Genomic DNA, 18,082 nt, shown 5'->3' on the forward strand with positions numbered 1-18,082 from the left:
TGAAAGAGCATCTGCGGCGGTATTTTCTTTACCTTTTTTGTATTCTATGTCATAATCATACTCTTCGAGTTTCAATCGCCATCTCATGAGTCTAGAAGAGGGATCTTTTACATCCTTTAACCATTTTAGCGCTTGGTGATCAGTCTGAATTATGAATTTTCTTCCTAATAGGTATTGTCTAAGTCTTTTGGTGGCCCAAACTATTGCAAGTAGCTCTTTCTCGCTTGTACTGTAATTCTTTTCAGGAGAATTTAGTGTTCTGGAGATGTAACAACAAGGATGACCATCTTGGGAGAGAATTGCTCCTAATCCTTCATTTGACGCGTCTGTCGTTAGAGTGAATGTTTTATTAAAATCGGGGTATTGTAGTACTGGGGCTTCGCAAAGTCTTTGTTTTAGTGTGTCAAAAGCGAGTTGTTGTTTGTCTGTCCAATGGAATGGGACGTCTTTTTTTACTAAGTCTGTTAGTGGTTTTGCAATTTTTGAAAAGTTACGGATAAATTTTCTATAGTATCCGGCTAGTCCAAGAAAAGATTTTATATTTGTAGAATCTCTAGGTTGTTTGAAGTCTTTTATTGCTTCTAATTTTTTTGGATTTGGTTTAACTCCTTCCGCAGTTACTACATGACCTAAATATTCTAGTTCCGGTTTGAGGAATTCACATTTGTCGGGTTGGATTTTAAGTTTAAGATCTCTAAGCCTTTGGAATACGATTGCTAAATTCTGATTATGTTCTTGTATCGTCGACCCGAAGATGATAATATCGTCTAAGTAAACAAAACAATGTTTTCCTATTAAACCGCGAAGCGCTGTGTCCATCATTCTTTGTAACGTTGCTGGAGCATTTTTGAGACCGAATGGCATTCTATTGTAATGGAAATGTCCTTGTGGTGTAGAAAAAGCTGTATACTTTTTAGAATTGTTGTTCATAGGGATCTGATGGAATCCTGAAGAAAGATCTAACGCGCTAAAAAATTTTGCTTTGCCTAGGTGGTCCAGAATTTCATCTATATTAGGTAATGGGTACGCGTCTTGGTCTGTCAATTCATTGAGTTTACGGAAGTCGATTACTATCCTCCATTTACGTTTACCTGAAGCATCCAATTTCTTCGGGACTACCCAAACCGGCGCGTTATAAGGAGAGTCTGATGGTTCAATGATTTTTTTAACTAGCATATCATTAATTTGTCGTTCGATTTCTTGCTTATGGCATTCAGGTGGTCTATAACTTTTTATATTAATAGGTTTTTCGGATTTTAACGTAATAGCGTGTTCCGTAAGGGATGTACAAGGAAGTAAGTCAGTTTCTAAATTAAAAACGTCAAGATAGTTAATAAGGATTTTCTCTAAAGGGTCTCGTAAACTTGGATCAATATGTTTAGTTCTAATAATTTTTGCAAATTTGTTAATTTGATCGATTTTATCATCTGGTTCTATTTCGTTTGTAATCTGATGGTCTTGCTTACCAGTGTTGATGTAGCATATTTGAACAGGTTTTCCGTCTAGATATTGTGTTCGTTTTGTTGTTTTTCCCGGAGACAGTGTGTGAGGAGTAGTTTTCTGAAACGGTATAATTTTGTCGTTAATTTTTAATGATTCGTTATTGATTTCGTATTTATATTTTTCTAAGAATGGTAGGCCCATTATGCCGTCTTCTATTAAAGGAAATGAATCAGGGACTATGTGAAAGGTATGAGGTATTTGTTGTATCTGAATTATAGTCGTCTCGTGAGTAGTATGTTTGTCATTACCCATAAAGAATGTTTTGCTTTCTGTCGGCTCTATTCTTTCAGCTACTGATCGCTTGAGGATGTTGATTCCTGCTCCTGTGTCCACGAGTAGTCTTCCGATTCTCGACATTCCTGGAACTCTGCAGCAAATTTGTAGTAATTTTCCGGTGGTGCAGTTGATTCGGATGTTGTTTCTGTCACTTTGTTCTCTTGAGAATTGAGGTTGTTCACTCTTGGTGGTGGAATTTTTCCCTGGTTGGCCACTTGAAAATTTCGCGCGTAGCACTTGTCACTGGTGTGTCCTAATCTTCCGCACTTTGTACACTTCAAAGGTATCGAATGGTTTGGTCGATCACTCGGTGTATTTGGGCGTTGCCCTTGTTGTTTAGGTGGAGGAATTCTGGATGGCACTTGTCGACGCTCCATGGCACGATTCGCGTCGCGAGTCCACAGTTCCATGTCGGCTGCCATTGTTTGTGCCTCTATTAATAATTTCGGTTTACTTGGTATTACGAGCATGCCTATGTCCCTGCGGAGATTGAGCACATATGTTCGAGTAGCTTCTGTTTCTTCTTCTTCTATAGCTATCCTTCTTGAAATTGGATTTTGGTGTTTATTTTGAACGGCGTAAATTAATTCATTGAGTTGTTGTCTAAATCGTAGGTTATAAGACTGTACTGTTTCCGTTGCTCCTTGCCGTATTTGTTGTAACTTATTACGGCAACTACTAACAGTATTAGGTATTGAAACGTTCTGACGGAGTACTTCGTAAAGTTCTTCATACGTTTCAATTGACGTGTATCGAATACTTCTTTTTGCGTTTTCCGTAATTTTTTCGATCAGAATTAATTTTAGTAATAATGTTTTCTCAGAACAATTACTCCTGGCATACCTGACTGATTTGATAAAATCTTCAACTCCTACATCATCTCGTCCTCGTAAGGTCTCGATGGTTCGAATGGCGTCAACTGCTTTCATCAGTTCGTTTGGCCTGATTGTTGAATTTTGGGGTGGTTGACGGGCCGTATGCATTTCATCTTCTTGTTGATTATCTTGATCTCCGCCGCTACGTCTGGTGATAGTAGACGCGTCTTCAGTGAGGGTAACCAGTTTCAGCTGCTCTGCAATATTTTGGATTTCTTTTGCACGGTTTTGGTTTTCTTCTCCTAGAGTTGTCAATTGTTGATTGATTCCTTCTTCCATCCGTTGCATCCTGTCCAAGAGTTGCCGTAGCATGTTCTCTTGTGCAGCAGGTCCGGAGGCAGTCATTATTGAAGATATTGAGGACTCAGAGGATAAGGAGGATGAGTCTTGAGAGGAAATGCTGGGTGGTTTTAATCGGTAATGTTCAAACGCCAGCTTTTACCTTAGGTTCGTTGGATCCTTACGTATCACGACAGAGTGGCACTCGTAGTCCCTTCGTCCGGAGTTCCGTAGAAAGCCCCCTTTGGAAGTTTCTCTTCGTGATGTTGAATGGATCCTGGCAGGATCGCCAAAATGTCACGTGGAAAGTTCACAGGTTTTTAAATGAACAGCACTTTTAAAGGTTTGGCACTTTATTTTTTATAATCTGATTTCGACTGCTCCGCTTATGTCCGGTAAGGTCTTTTATAATGTCGCTAGTGGTGGAGAAGGGGCCGATGATTGACAAGGTGGGATGTCCGTGAGAACGCGTCTTATCGAATACTTAAGTAGGTGGTCGTAATATGATGTTTAGGTGTCCGGTCGTGAGGACTTCGATTGTTCGAATATCGATCGCTTAGGCGGGTGGCCGTAACATGATGTTTGTCCGAACGTGGGAAGAATTCGATTAATGTACGTTTTAGGCGGCTGGTCGTAACACGTGCAATACTACTTATGTTTACTTCACAGTTTCTCACGTTCTCATATTGCTTACTGTTTCTTTTACTGTTAACTATTCATTAACTGCTCTATTGCATTAGATGCATTAGATGCATATATATATTTATTTCCCGTTGTATTTGTGATCTGATTTAACCAGTTTTAGTATGTTTAGTATGTTTAGTATGCTTATTATGACAGCTGTTATTGAATGTATGGGCTCCTCTATTCTATTCATGGGCTTCATGTGCTTATTAATTCCTATTCATTATTCATTATTTATTTATTCATACACTCATTCATTTATTCATTTATTCTTTACTCATTATTCATTCATTATTTATCGTTGCATATTTGGGGCATTCGAAGCGCTACTCGAAGCGCTATGCTTGTCATGAGCGTGTGTGTGTGTGTAAAGTATGTATGGGACAGGTCATCGAGGATTGCAGCCTACCAAGATGTGGCACAGTCAACCGGGGAAAGGACTCGCCCCGGGCCCTGGCTGTGCTGAAGAGCAAGCCCTGTTAAAACAGGTGAACACATGGCGCGACAACCCGTTGAGCAGGAGCTCCGGTTCCTGGTCGTGGCCGAAGAAAAATGGCCTGTCCTCGTGGAAGGTCAGGTGGGCGTGATGACTGCAAGGATAAGCCACATCATCATTATCAACCAACCATGGTGGACGAAGATGGACACGGCCAACTGTGGAGATACGATGTCCCTGTCCTGGCCGTGCTGAAGAGGAACCCCTGTCCTGGCAAAAGCTAGGCAGGCGAAGAGGTGGCGCGGTCACGCTGGGAAGGCGCGATCCTGGAGGATGCCCCGGTGCCGACCGTTGCTGAAGAAAAATGGCCTGTCCTCGTGGAAGGCCAGGTGGGCGTGATGACATCTAGGATAAGCCACATCATCATTATCAACCTACCATGGTGGACGAAGACGGGTACGGTCAACTGTGGAGATACGATGTCCCTGTCCTGGCCGTGCTGAAGAGGAACCCCTGTCCTAGCAAAAGCTCGTCAGGCGAAGAGGTGACGCGGTCACGCCGGGAAGGCGCGATCCTGGAGGATGCCCCGGTGCCGACCGTTGCTGAAGAAAAAGTCCTGCGTGTACTGCTCAGGCGTGGACCCGCAGATGCCCCATGGTGCCTAGCGCATGGCGTTTCTGCGGGAGGACGGAATAATGCGAAATGCATTGAATTGCCAAAACGCCGTTGTGGCTCTACGTTGGTAACCTTTTTCTTTTATATATCCCAAAGGATAAAGAGGTACTGGCGGCCCACACAGGGGAGAGGTTTTAGTGGATAGTATATATCCAGCCACAGGACTGTCCCCTCTGGACTACCTGCTCAAGGCGCCCCTTCTGGGCTGAGACCTACTCTTGGGCTAAACCCCACCGTTCGCGGTCGGGTTGCCAGGTTGCCCCCTTCTGGGGTTGCCTCTTTGGGTTTGCCCCCACCAAACGGGCGCCAGGCTGCCCCCTCAGGACGGGTATGAGTCCCACACTGCCCGGGCCCCCTCTAGCCGATTAGACGAAAGGGGAACCATCCCGCGCGTGCATAAATGCATTTCCTCTGCTATAAAAAAAGGTTAGGTTAGGTTAGGTTAGGTTGGTGGGAATAGTGATAAGTGGGAGAAGTGAGGTAATAAATTAAATTTTTTACACAGTCGGGTGAAATAATATTTAAGGAAGGACATGATATATAAATCTCACAAATCAAACTGAGTGAAAGGAAAATATGAACAAAGAGAGAAATGAAAAGATGGACGAAAAGTGACAGGTGGAACGGTTATTCACAAGTGGTCACAAAAAAGCACTGCGCACCGCAAAAAAATAGGAAAAAGACTGTAAATGTGTAAGGTGGTTACTGGGAGGGGATATACAAACAGGAATATGAAACAACTACACGACACAGGACCGTTATGTTATGGGAGACGAGAAACACAAGATGGAGGCGAGCACGTGGAGACCGGCTCCGGTAGGAACGTGTTAGCACCTCGGGACACCACAGAAAATGGGTTCACACAACACACGAAGCACAAGGTATTAACAATAATCCACAGTACACAGGACAACACTGGTGAGTGGCTAAATGACATTTTAAACACATAATATCACGAGGAATACGGGAAACACGGGCACGTGCAAGACTGCGGAAACGGCAAGAGACAGCCGGATACGGAAACCGCGTCAATCTACCAATTGTCGCGCCCGTACGCATGTGCAAATCTAGTGCCAGCCAATTAGATCGCTGCCGAGCTCGTGCGTCTGTGTACTTCTAGAAAGCAGGTAAAAGAACAGCAAAGTGCCTAGTCTCCTAGGTGCCCTGAGCAAAGGGTATGATTCCTAGATAAATTTAAAAGTAGCTTAAACAAAAAACACTGGCAAAAAGGAACTAGGAGAGTAGGGTTAAGTGTCTGATATAGATAGAAACATTTTATAGAACCCTGTGCCGAGCAATCCCTCGTTTTCAACCAAAAAAGGAAAGGGGCACACCCCGGTTCCTAAACGCTAATTTCGACTAGGTACTTCAGTAACGCCGGTAATCAGAAGGGTATAGTGACGTCACCGTCGCGGTGGCGATGCGCAATAAACGACCGGATACAGTAGGCTCCCGAAAATTCTCACACTACAGTCGCCTACGATAGTTTGGTGCCAAAAAATTTTTTATCGCAGATTTGCAACAATATATTTTCGGGGTCCATAGTGATCCGGGGGACAAAATGACCCAGGGGTGCCCGAGGACCCCTGGGGCAACGAGGACCCCATGAGGTCTCGGGAGCCCCATGACGTAGCGCTGACGTTATGCGCGAAAAGGAATGCGTGTTGGAAACGTGAATTTGCGGCCAAAAGTTAAAATTACCTTTGGCGGGGGTCCAAGATGACCCACAGGGGCCCCGGATAACCCAGTGAGAGCAGGATAACCACGCCGTAGGGGCTGGGGTCCTTAAGAACCCAATTTCGGCATGGTCCACATAATTAAGGGGCTGGGGCACCGCGGTACCCAGTGTCTGTATGGTACACCTAGTTTAGGGGCTGGGGCACCGCGGTACCCAGTGTCTGTATGGTACACCTAGTTTAGGGGCTGGGGCCACAAAGAACCCAGAGAAGGTCGGGTGTAAATGATTAAGTGGCTGGGGTCCTTAAGAACCCAATGTCGGAACGGTCCACATAATTAAGGGGCTGGGGTGCCGCGGAACCCAGTGTATGTTTGGCCCACCTAGTTTAGGGGCCGGGGCTACTAAGAACCCAGAGTAGGACTGTGGTCCTGTGGTCTACGGGAACCCGCGTAACTTCGAAATCAATCACGAGTGGTTTGGACTTGTGATGAGTGTCGGTTAACAAGATGAGCTACCCAGACAAGTAACGTTTTAGTTACAGGTCTAAATAGCAACAAAAGGTCATGTTGGTGTCCTTGACCTTTGTTACTATCAATTCTTTGTTCTTACAATTTTCTGTGCAGTTATTTATTTATTTAAATTGATGTTGTACTGGACGGATTTATTTATTAACGACGGAATGGCGAGTTTATAGGTACTAGAATTGAGTACACGATCGGGGTAACGGGCGGTTTATTCTTATGACAACATGGCAAAACTTTCGGACAACTACATAACCAGACGGAAAATTGACGACTACGGCTATTCAAAAGGACTACTCTACAAAAATTAAAATCAAAATGGACAGCACAAAGTCAAAAAGGAATAAAGGCTACGGTGCAGGAGTTCTTGGTGGCTCCATGGTGGCGCGGATGTGGGTGTGTGTACAGGCCCCACCGCGTCGTCATCTAGCAACTGTGCATCACAGACGGCAGACCGCCAGGCCGCTGTGATAGTAAAGGTTACTGGCGAGGACTTGGACGGATGGATGAGCACGACGGGCAGGGAGGAAGTGTTCTCCAAAAAACCAAGATTAACGAGATCCGCCCCAGGAAGCAGTGTCCGGAAGGACCTGGAGAACGCGCTTGGGCAAACGGATCAGGTGGACCTCACTGGGGATGAGGAGGAAGAAGATTTTGAGAGAGAGGAAATGGCAAAAACGCAAAAGAAAATGACAAGAAAGGGGCTGACTTTAGAAGAAAAGATGGACCTGAGCATAAGGTCGTTATCGAAGATGTTGGAGGCCATTATGGGCCACAATAGGGTTTTAAAGGATCATATACTGAAGAGTGGAAAGGCCGAGCCACAAATAAGAGAAACGTTCATATTCATGGGGTACTGCCTGGAGGAGGTCATGGATGTGGTGGAAAGCATGAAAGAGGACCAATCGGAACACAGAGAAGAAGAAAAAGAGAAAAATGAAACTATCAGACAAATACTCACCAGCAAAGAGATGACCGTGGACTATAGGGCAAAGCCAGCTTCGACAGCCACCGTGGAACCTGAAAAAGAAAAAAGAAGAGATTACGCGAGCGTGGCTACGCAGACAGAGGAGGAAAAGGACAAGGACTTCCCCCCGCTTCCAACGAACAGACAAAAGAGGAAGGAGATCTCCCCCCCCCCCCCCCCCCCGCGGAAAATGTGGGAAAGAAGACCAGATTTTTTGTCTCAAGTATAGAAGGGACCCCTGAGGGAAGTATGAGGAGACAGAAAGGGGAATCAGGGGCCAGAAGGACGCAAGGGGGGAAAGAATCCAACGAGCTGGACTGGGAAACGGTGCAACCTAGGAGGAGAAAGAACAGTATAGACATGAGGAAAAGTAAGCCGGAAGAATCTAGAAGGGGTACCGAAACCAGGACGAAGGAAGATAGAGGGGGGATGAGAAATGCTCAAAAAGACCGACCAGACCGCAAGCAATAGCTGTACGGTTTGGCAAAGACTTATCATTCGCGGAGATATTAAAAAAGGTTAAAGGCGCAGCTGGCCCCACCCCCGAGGGGGTTAAGACAGTGAAGCAAACTAGAGCAGGGAATCTGCTGATCGAGTTCACCCCAGGGGCAGACCTTGAGGGTTTCAGGAAGAGCATAGATGGAAAACTCGGCCCGGAAGTGGAGGTAGCAAGATTGCAGCAGAGGATGGACATAGAACTAAGGGGAATAGACCCCTCGGCGGAAAAACATGAAATAGAGGATGCCATGAGAGAGGAACTGGGCCACGATGCAAAGGACAGCAGGATTAAGGTCCTCCGTGCTGACCCTAGATTAAATAAAATAGCGATAATTGAAGGACCGGCCGTGGATATGGTGAAGTTAATTAAAATAGGGAAAATTAGAGTGGGATAGACAATTGCACAAGTGAGGGGGATACCACGCCTCCTACGCTGTTACCGTTGCCATGATCTGGAGCACATGGCAAGCAATTGCAAAAATGTAAAAGAGGGGGGGGGGGATTCTGCAGGAACTGCGGAAGACAGGGCCACCAGATGCGGGAATGCACAGAAGAACCGAGGTGTAGGCTATGTGTGACGAACAAGCTACCTGAGGACATGACCAGACATGTAGCTGCGTCAGTAAGGTGCCCGATATACAAAGAGGCGTTAAAAAATAAAAGGCAAAATTAACATATTGCAGATTAACCTAAACCATTGTAGAACAGCACATGACTTGTTGGTGACGACAGCAAACAAGTATGATATAGACGTAGTAGTGGTGGCTGAACCCTACCGAATCCCGGATAACTGGTTTAGTGATAGCTCAGGAAGGGCCACAATTTATGTTACGGGGAAGGGCCTAGCAAACGCCAGAGAGGTTACCTTGGTTGATAGTGGAAATGGTTTCGTAATAATGAGGTACGGTGATGTGTACGTAGTAAGCGTATACGCATCACCTAATATAACCACAAACGAATTTGAAGGGATGCTAGTAACATTAGCAAAAGCTATCAAAGCTATAAAAGGTAAATACAAAATTATCGCTATGGGGGATTTTAACTCCAGATCCCCCCTCTGGGGCTCGGAAAAGTGGTGTAGTAGAGGCAAAATAGTATTTCAATTTTGTAACAGTGTGGACCTGCTCCCTACTATTTCAAAGGGAGGTGCCACATGCGATCGCGGAAGAGGTTCAAAGATCGATATCATGATCTGCAATAAGAGAGCAATAATAGACCTATGTGAATCAACAGTCATAGATGACTTTTCGGCGTCAGATCACAGGTATCTAGTACACAGGTTCCAACCGAAACAGGCGGGAACGGGTAGTACCTCCCCCTTTGAACTGGGCAAAGGGGTACTGGACGAAGAAAGCTTCATAAAGGCATTCCTAGATAAGTACAGCGACGATAAATATGCGAAGATACCAAGGACGAACACCACGATAGAAGTTGATAGGTTCGTGAAGGAAATAACAGGATGGGTAAACAAATATACAAGACACAAGGGATTAAAAGATAAAGGATATACACCGGTACCGTGGTGGACTAAGGAAATCGCCGAAATAAGGTCGAAAGCAAATAAGGCAAGACGAAGTTACACAAGAGATAAGGCCAACAGTGACCATGAAGCCACGGAGAAATCCTGGGAGAAGTACAAGAAAGCCAAAATGGAGCTGAACCGGGCCATAAAAGTGGCGACAAAAGAAAGCTGGAATAAGCTACTGAGTGAAGTGGACAAAGATATATGGGGTAGACCATATAAACTGATGACCAGGACAATCAAAAACAAAAATACGTGACCGGATATCCTGAACGAAAAAGATGTGGACTCGGTAGTCAGGAAGTTATTTATCCTAAAGCCGGAGAACTCAGGAAACCTAGAAGAAGAAGAAGAAAATATAAATAAAGGTAAAGATAAGGGGAGCGAATACCTACCAGGAGAAAGAGCCGTCATAGCAGACGAAGTGCAGAAAATAGCATCCAGGATGTCCACGAAGAAGGCCCCTGGTCCTGACGGCGTCACTGCAGCTGTGGCAAAAGAAATAGGGCTGAAAGCATCGCGATGGCTGGCGCATATATTCAATACCTGCTACACCAGGGGGTACTGGCCGGAAGCCTGGAAGACGGGTAGGCTGGTCTTACTCCCTAAAGGGAAGGCGACCAACGGTGCTGAAAAGGCATATAGGCCCCTCACGATTATATCGTGCATTGCTAAGATATATGAGCACGTAGTGAAGGGAAAATTACTGCAAGCCCTAAAAAAGGAGGACTTCGCACCCAACCAATTTGGTTTCCAGAAGGGCAGGTCCACCTTGGACACGATGAAGCTGGTAACTACTCACTGTGAGAAAGCGAGAAAAGAAGGAAAACACTGCCTCCTGGTGCTGTTGGACGTGAAAAACGCGTTCAACACCATCAGGTGGAGTAGCATAAGAAGAAATATGAGAAAGAGAGGATTCCCAGAAACGCTGATAGATACTATAAGTAGTTACCAGCAGGATAGGTGGATTGTGTACAAGGGTAAAGATACGGACTGCAGATACCAGGTGTTCCGAGGTGTCCCCCAGGGGTCGGTCATCGGTCCCCTGCTGTGGAACCTAGTATACGACGATCTGCTAAGGATCAGGACAAAAGGAGATGTGTTCCTGGTCGGGTATGCTGACGACATAGGCATTATTATAATAGATGAAGACCTGGCCAGGATGGTGTCGGTGCCCGAACAAACAATTAGGGAAATGGGGGCGTGGTATGAGAGCGAGGGCCTCAGCTTCGCCCATCATAAAACAGAAGCCATCCTACTGACGGGTAGAAAGGTAGTAGGTGGTTTAAAAATAAGAAGTGGGGAACAGACAATAAAGACGGCAAGACAGGCCAAATACCTCGGTGTAATAACGCAAATGAACAGGACGTACAATGAGCACATTATAGCTGCCTGCAATAAGGCCCTGAAATATGCCAACGCATTGGCTCATCTGATGCCCAACACGAAGGGTGCAGGAAATACGGCACGTAGGCTATACTACAGAGTAGTAGAATCGGTGATACTATATGCAGCCCCAATATGGGCAAACGGGCTTACGAACAAAGGTAATCTGGGCATACTACGTAGCACACAGCGTACAGCACTGCTCAGAGTCGCACACGCATATAGGACGGTATCAGCTGAGGCGATGTGTGTGATAACAGGAGAGGTACCAATGGATCTGATTGTACGGGAAAGGGAGGAAATATTCCGAGAAAAAGAGAAGGGGCAAGAAAATAGCGACGAAAATATGGGAATAGTTAAGAAAAGGGAACGTGCCAATACGATGTTAAAATGGCAGCAGAGATGGGAAACGGCAGATAAAGGAAGATGGACCCACAGCTTGATCGCGGAGGTCAGAGAGTGGTACGAATGGGGACCAAGATTACTAAATTACCACCTGACTCAGGTGCTAACGGGCCATGGATGTTTCGGTACCTTCCTTAAAAAGATAGGACGCCAGAGAAATGCCGACTGTTGGTTCTGCCCAGAAGAAGAGGACAGCCCGGAGCACTTTCTTTTTGTATGTAATAGATGGAGGAACGATAGGGCAAAATTGTGCTCTAAGCTAAACACGGATTTCAGGAAAGAAAACTTCGTTAAGGTACTCAGAGAAGAGACCACTAGAGAACTGGTGCTTGCGTATATAAACAGCACACTAAGAGAGAAAGAGGAATACGAAAGGAAAAAGCAAAGGGGACAGTAAATTTTACACCTATAACCAGACTATAGTTTTTTATTTTAATAAATTGACCACACTAGTTTTTAAAAGTATAACGATCCAGTTTTATGTTCTCTTTTAAATGTATAAATCGCAAATAGAAAATTTTATATTCTAAACCACTAGTCATTTTAAGGCATACCGGACAAAGGGAAAGGCACCCTACTTGTGTTTAAATTGTGACGACTCTGTAGATTAAAGAGAATAAGAGATAGAAATAGGACGTGTAGGAACGATAAAAGGAAAAGATGTTTTTTCCCCCCACAAACAAGGGTAAGGGGTACTATAACCCCCTTATGTACAGCAGCTCACATATCCGAAAAGTCGCCCCGCCCCCGAAGTAATGCATAACGGCGGTTCCGGGGGCGTGGAATTCCCGCGACGGCACCAGGAAGGTGAAATCGAGGTGGGTTTTTTAGTGGGTAGGCTAGCATAGCAGTCCCACACTCCCGAGTGACCATCAGCTCGGCGTGGGTAATGCATTTTTCCCCCTCGTAAAAAGAAAAAAAGTTAGGTTAGGTTAGGTTAGAGTTAGGTTAGGGTCACCCCTGTGGTTGGGGGGTTTAGAATACAGCCACGGTAACCCCTGCCTGTCGTAAGAGGCGACTAAAAGGGGGGCGTGAAGATGGAAGACAGCGAAGAGGACAGTCGTGGTTGGGGCGCTGCAGTGGGAAGAGGACGCTCTGAAGCAGTGAAGCAGTACACGGGTGAGCTTTCGTTTATTTACTAATATATTTAATCATTTATTTTTGTGTGCTTGAGATCTTGTGAGAATGTGCGAGTGTGTGCGAGTGTGCGTGGAACAGGTAATCGAGGATTGCAGCCTACGAAGACGTGGCACAGTCAACCGGGGAAAGGATTCGCCCCGGGACCTGGCTGTGCTGAAGAAAAATGGCCTGTCCCTGTAGGGGTCAGGTGGGAGAGATGACCTCAGGGATAATGCACATCTTCAGCATCCTACAAGGTGTCTTTTTTTTTTGTTTTTTGACAGAGAGGAAATACACTTACGTACGCAGACCACCTCCTGGTTAGGGAGTAGGCCCGGGCAGTGTGGGACTCACGAGGTGCTTACCAACCGGATTCTAAAAAATGCGAATTCTGGTTTGGATCGTTACAGCACCCCATAATACCCACTAAAACCTCTCTCCGCACCGGCCACCGACACCTCCAGCGAACTCAGGGGCCCATATCAGAGAATGTCAGTGTAAGCCACGACGATGCTTCCCTCTCGCCCCAACGGTCTCGGATGGCCTAAAGACGTTCAGCCATCCGCGAAGGTTGTGCATCCACATCGCCGCACCTCCGGTTTAACGGTAGGCTATTTTCAAAAACCGACGGCGCTTCGTCTCATTTAGCCACATACCGATCTTGAGTGACCCGAAGATCATCCTCGAGAGGTTGTGCATCCACGCCGCCGGACCTCAGAGAGGACTTTTATCCGACTTGTTTGGTCAAGCTTTTTCTTCGGGACGTGAGGACTACGTTGCAGCCTACTTTTAATTATCGCTGAGTGCTGCAGGAACTGTGCTTTATCCTTGCAGAATCCGTTTCTAACGTTGCGGCCTATAAATGAGCGCCGATTTTCTGAAAATAAGACCTACGCTACCGAGTTTTAGAAGAGGCACCTCTGACTCCGAGCGAATATGTGAACGCGAGGTAGAAGTTCCGTAATTGTTGGCTTAGAGAAGAGAAAACCTATGCTGCAAGTGGGATAGATAGATCTACATATACTCCCACGATGATGTAGGAGTACCACGCTCAGAATGGTACGGGGAGCGTGTGTATGAGAGAGAAAAAGAGAAATTTGTTTGGGTGTTTCAAATTTCGTCGAAAGATCGAGGATCATCGCGAGTTTCGGACTGGCCTGGACGATTCTGCGCACCAGCAGCGGGTCTACAGGGACGGTGCGGGAAGCACATACGCGAGAGGATAGATGCGTTTGAGACGCAAGATAGACTCGCCAAGCAGAGCGATTGAGAATTATGAATTAAAATTGAAGATTAGGGATGGAAAATTAGGTCCGAAAATTCAAGTTTCGGCTTTGGCGTCTGACAATTTGTATGGTAAATCTCGGAATTGGATTGAAATCCGGTCCAAAGATCAAGATGCAATTAAAGTTGTTGAGTTAAATTAGAATTACTTTCTTGAATTAAATAGGATTGCTTTTAGTTTCTTAATTTGTTGGGGTTAGTAAAAGGTGAGGCGTCCGTAGACCATATTGAGGGTCGAAGTATTTACGATTCAAAATTGAAAATTGGAAGACCGTAATTGAATACTTGATTACCGGGGTCGAGCTTCCAAATTTAAGAATTAAAAAATTAACTAAATCAAATGTGAGGAAGGAATTAGAGGTCCGGATTGAGCAGTCTCCCTTCGCGGGATCGCGATCGGGGGTCTGTGGCGGGCCTGAGAGAGGGTGTCAGAAGGGGTAATAAGCAGGAAGGTAGATGATTTGCCTACCGCCACGAGCGCATGCGCGGAACCTCTTTAGTCGCCTCTTACGACAAGCCGAGGACGCTGGAGATGTATTCTACTGTCCCCATCTCCAGGGAGGGTTGGGTTAGTGTTAGTCAGAAGAAAAAAAAGGGGGGGGGGCAGACAAACACCTAAATAATTTAATTAAATAAATAGATTAATTAAACTAAACTGATTCCAAGCTGATGTCTTCCGTGCCGGATGTCTGTCGAGTTGGCTGATTAAGGCGCCCCGTCTTGATTCCATCGCGGGCCCGCGATATCGTATGGTGCTTCATAATAACGTTGGCTCGTCCATTCTGGCTGCCTCTTTCCCGCATCTCCTGTCCATAAATAGAATGAAATAGAATAAAATAGTATAGAATGAGATAAAACAGATAGATAGCAGACAATAAATAGTTAAATTAAGTAAATAGATTAATTAAACTAGTTAAACTAATTCCAAGCTAGCTAGCTATATGTCTTCCGTGCCGGATGTCGGTCGGGTTGGATGATTGAGGCGCTCCGTCCTGGTTTCATCGCGGGCCCGCGATATCGCGTGGTGCTTCATAGTAGCGTCCGCTCGTGCATACTGGCTATCTCTTTCCCGCATCTTCTGTCCCTGTCCCACTCCCTCCAGTCCTGCCTGCCTGTTGCTGCCCTGTCCCTCCATAACAGCGGCCGGCTTAGGGGTCGCATCTCCTCTTTTTTCTTTTTCCTTCTTTCTTCTTTCTTCACTTTTCCTCTCTCTCATCGTCTTCATCTTCCTTCTGAGTTCTAGTCGTTCGTTCCCTGGCCATCTTGCCCTCGTCCTTTTTCCCGTTGTAGGTCACTGAGTTTGTAGGTGAGGCCGCCATTTTGAATATGAGGAAGGCGTCCCTTTCGCTGCCGCGGAACCAACACCTGTCCGATTCACAAATTGCAATCCTGTTTCTGTCCTACTTGCATTAAACGCAAGTCTAATTAATCTGCTTTATTTCTTGGGCCCCGGCACCGCCCATTATGTAATAATAAACTATCGGAAGCCGTAGATATGGTCGCACAACACACAGAGGCACTAGACAACACGTCGATGGCTATCGCCGATTAATTATGCGAGACAACCCGATGCCTGCACTTAATCTGTACACGTGACAGCTATTAACCGTGACATCGTAACAATTCCGACAAAAAACGCATGCAAAACACGTAAAAAAAAAAAGGTTAGGTTAGGTTAGGTTAGGTTAGGTCAGGTTGATTGCCGCTCTACATAGTAATGTGTGATGTAATATTTTCTTTCCCTCACTTAATACATTAATACATTAATACATTATGCTGTTACGGTACAGTAATTTAGATCTTATAATTGATTTATGCAAGTTACATTTGAATTGTATTGTTTTGTCTGTGAAGCTCCTTGTATTGTGTCAGATTACGTTGTTTCTTTCTGTCAATTAGTCTGTTGCTGCTTGAAATTGAGTGTGGGCTGTCGATAATAGTTATTAATGAACGACTTGCTGTTTTATGATGGCGAGCTGATAGAGGTTTTTCTTCGCTTAATAATAATTAATTATGATTTCATTGTCCAAATGTATTTAGATTCATAATTATAATTACAATTCATATAATTACAATTCACGCTTTTATATATTTCAATAAATGTAACAATTTTTCTCGGGAGCGTTAAGTGTTCTACTTAATTTCATTATCTGAATACTAGTCAAGATTGAGATGTTGTGCATATTGTGCATATTTTGAATTTGAAATTCCATAGGCGGTTTTATAGTTCTGCCTGCTAGTTTGCTTGCTGATTTGCTGGTTCTCACGCTGCATCCTATTTCTTCCTGCTCGTTTCCTTACTGCAGCGGACGTAACAGATGTATCGGGCTGTCAGTATCGTTCATTCCCCATTGGGTTTTTCCTATAAACATTCAAATACTCTTATAAACACACTCTGATAAATATTCTTATAAATACTTGGTCAAGCTACATCACTACATCATTGCATGATATTTCCATATTTTCTTACCTGGGCTTAGTTTGGTTCCTGTTCAGAATGTTGTTATGAAGCCAAGTTCTTTTCAATTTCAATTTCAATTTCAATTTCAATTTCAAGTTCAAGTTCTTCAGCTTCTAGTTCCTTGTATTCTTTCTCTTCGCCAAATAATGCAGGTTCTTGCGTCTCTGCGACTATTCATTGCAGGGTTGCTTGACTACATATAACATATAACACAGTCTGGTACTCTAATACGTCAAATAATCTTAGTGAACTTTAGTGGACTTTGATTTACATTATTTGGGGTATCATGGCTTCTCGGAGAGGTATCCTCAGCTTCGTTGAGCATTTCATGTAAGCCCTCAGTTCACTTCTCATTGTCTTGCTGTTTTACTGCCGGTGGTAATCCATTGGTCACCTTCATGGTTTCAGCAGATGATTGTGAGGGGTTACCTGTTACACATACATTCATTTACTTATTTACTTACTTATTTATTTATTTATTTTATTTTATTTATTAATTTACTTATTTATTTATGTATTCATTACGCTATTACGCTATACATACATGTATGGCGTATCCTTTCTTTTATGGTGTTCCTGCCTCTTCGTTTCTTCATTTGTGGTAATGCATGTGCCTAGTTTGCATGGGAGTCTGCCGTTTATGGTTATACTCTATATTTTACCTTATACTTTATTTTACCTTCTACCTTTGCTTTTGACAATAATTATCTGATTTTGTGTTTACTCCCTCTCATGATGACATTGCTAGCTGCTGTTGTTGGCGTTCTTTACTTTTCACATCCTTGGCTCATTTCATTTCATTTTCAATTTCATTTTCATTTGAACTTTATAGTTTAGTTTGGAATTTTATTGATTCTATTCTATTATATTAGACAATTTGATCACTTTGAGTGTTAGTGTCATATACTAAATGCTCTTTTACTAGTCGTCTCCTGCTTCTTGGCTGCTTGGCTGTATGCTGACGTTTGTTGACGTTTGAGGTTATCGGGTTTTGCCTTTCTTATGTCAAGTTCACATGTGCCGACATATGCCCGCCTGCCTGCTCCTTTACTATACTTATGCTTAGTTCACATGTTTGCATGTTATTACTGATTTCTTCGTTCGTTATTTTAACGATTCCTTCCTTCTTTCATTTTAGCTGTTCCTTAACTGCTCAGTTGAATTAAATGTATATATACGTTGATCTTGCGTTTGTATTTTTCTTTTTTTGTATTTTCTGACTTATGGTCTACTATGGCCTATTACGGTTTACTACGCTTAATCACGGCTAATTATGTTTATTATAATTGTTTATTTCTGTATTTATTTGTTATTTGTTATTCAGCTGCTATTTATTTAGTGTTTGTTTTTGGGCACTGCTATTCATGGGCATACTGATTCACTCACTCATTCACTCATTCATTTGATTGATTCATTATTCATTACACTCATTCATTTGATTGATTCATTCATTACTCATTCTTCACTCACTCATTCATTATTTATTGTCGCAATTCTGAGCATTGACGTGTTA

General features: G+C 44.1%; 1 protein-coding gene across 1 annotated transcript; it reads right to left on the reverse strand.

The window, feature by feature from the left end:
• Positions 1 to 862: 862 nt before the first annotated feature.
• Positions 863 to 2,457, reverse strand: LOC123988768. The gene is made up of 2 exons (XM_046289515.1): positions 1,752 to 2,457; positions 863 to 1,560 (listed from the first exon to the last, which is right to left on the reverse strand). The coding sequence occupies exon 1, from the start codon at positions 2,247 to 2,249 to the stop codon at positions 1,794 to 1,796; it is 456 nt and encodes a 151-aa protein (XP_046145471.1). The 5' UTR covers positions 2,250 to 2,457; the 3' UTR covers positions 863 to 1,560; positions 1,752 to 1,793.
• Positions 2,458 to 18,082: the final 15,625 nt, after the last annotated feature.

The sequence above is a fragment of the Osmia bicornis genome, unplaced genomic scaffold, assembly GCF_907164935.1.
Source record: "Osmia bicornis bicornis unplaced genomic scaffold, iOsmBic2.1, whole genome shotgun sequence".
NCBI lineage: Eukaryota > Metazoa > Arthropoda > Insecta > Hymenoptera > Megachilidae > Osmia > Osmia bicornis.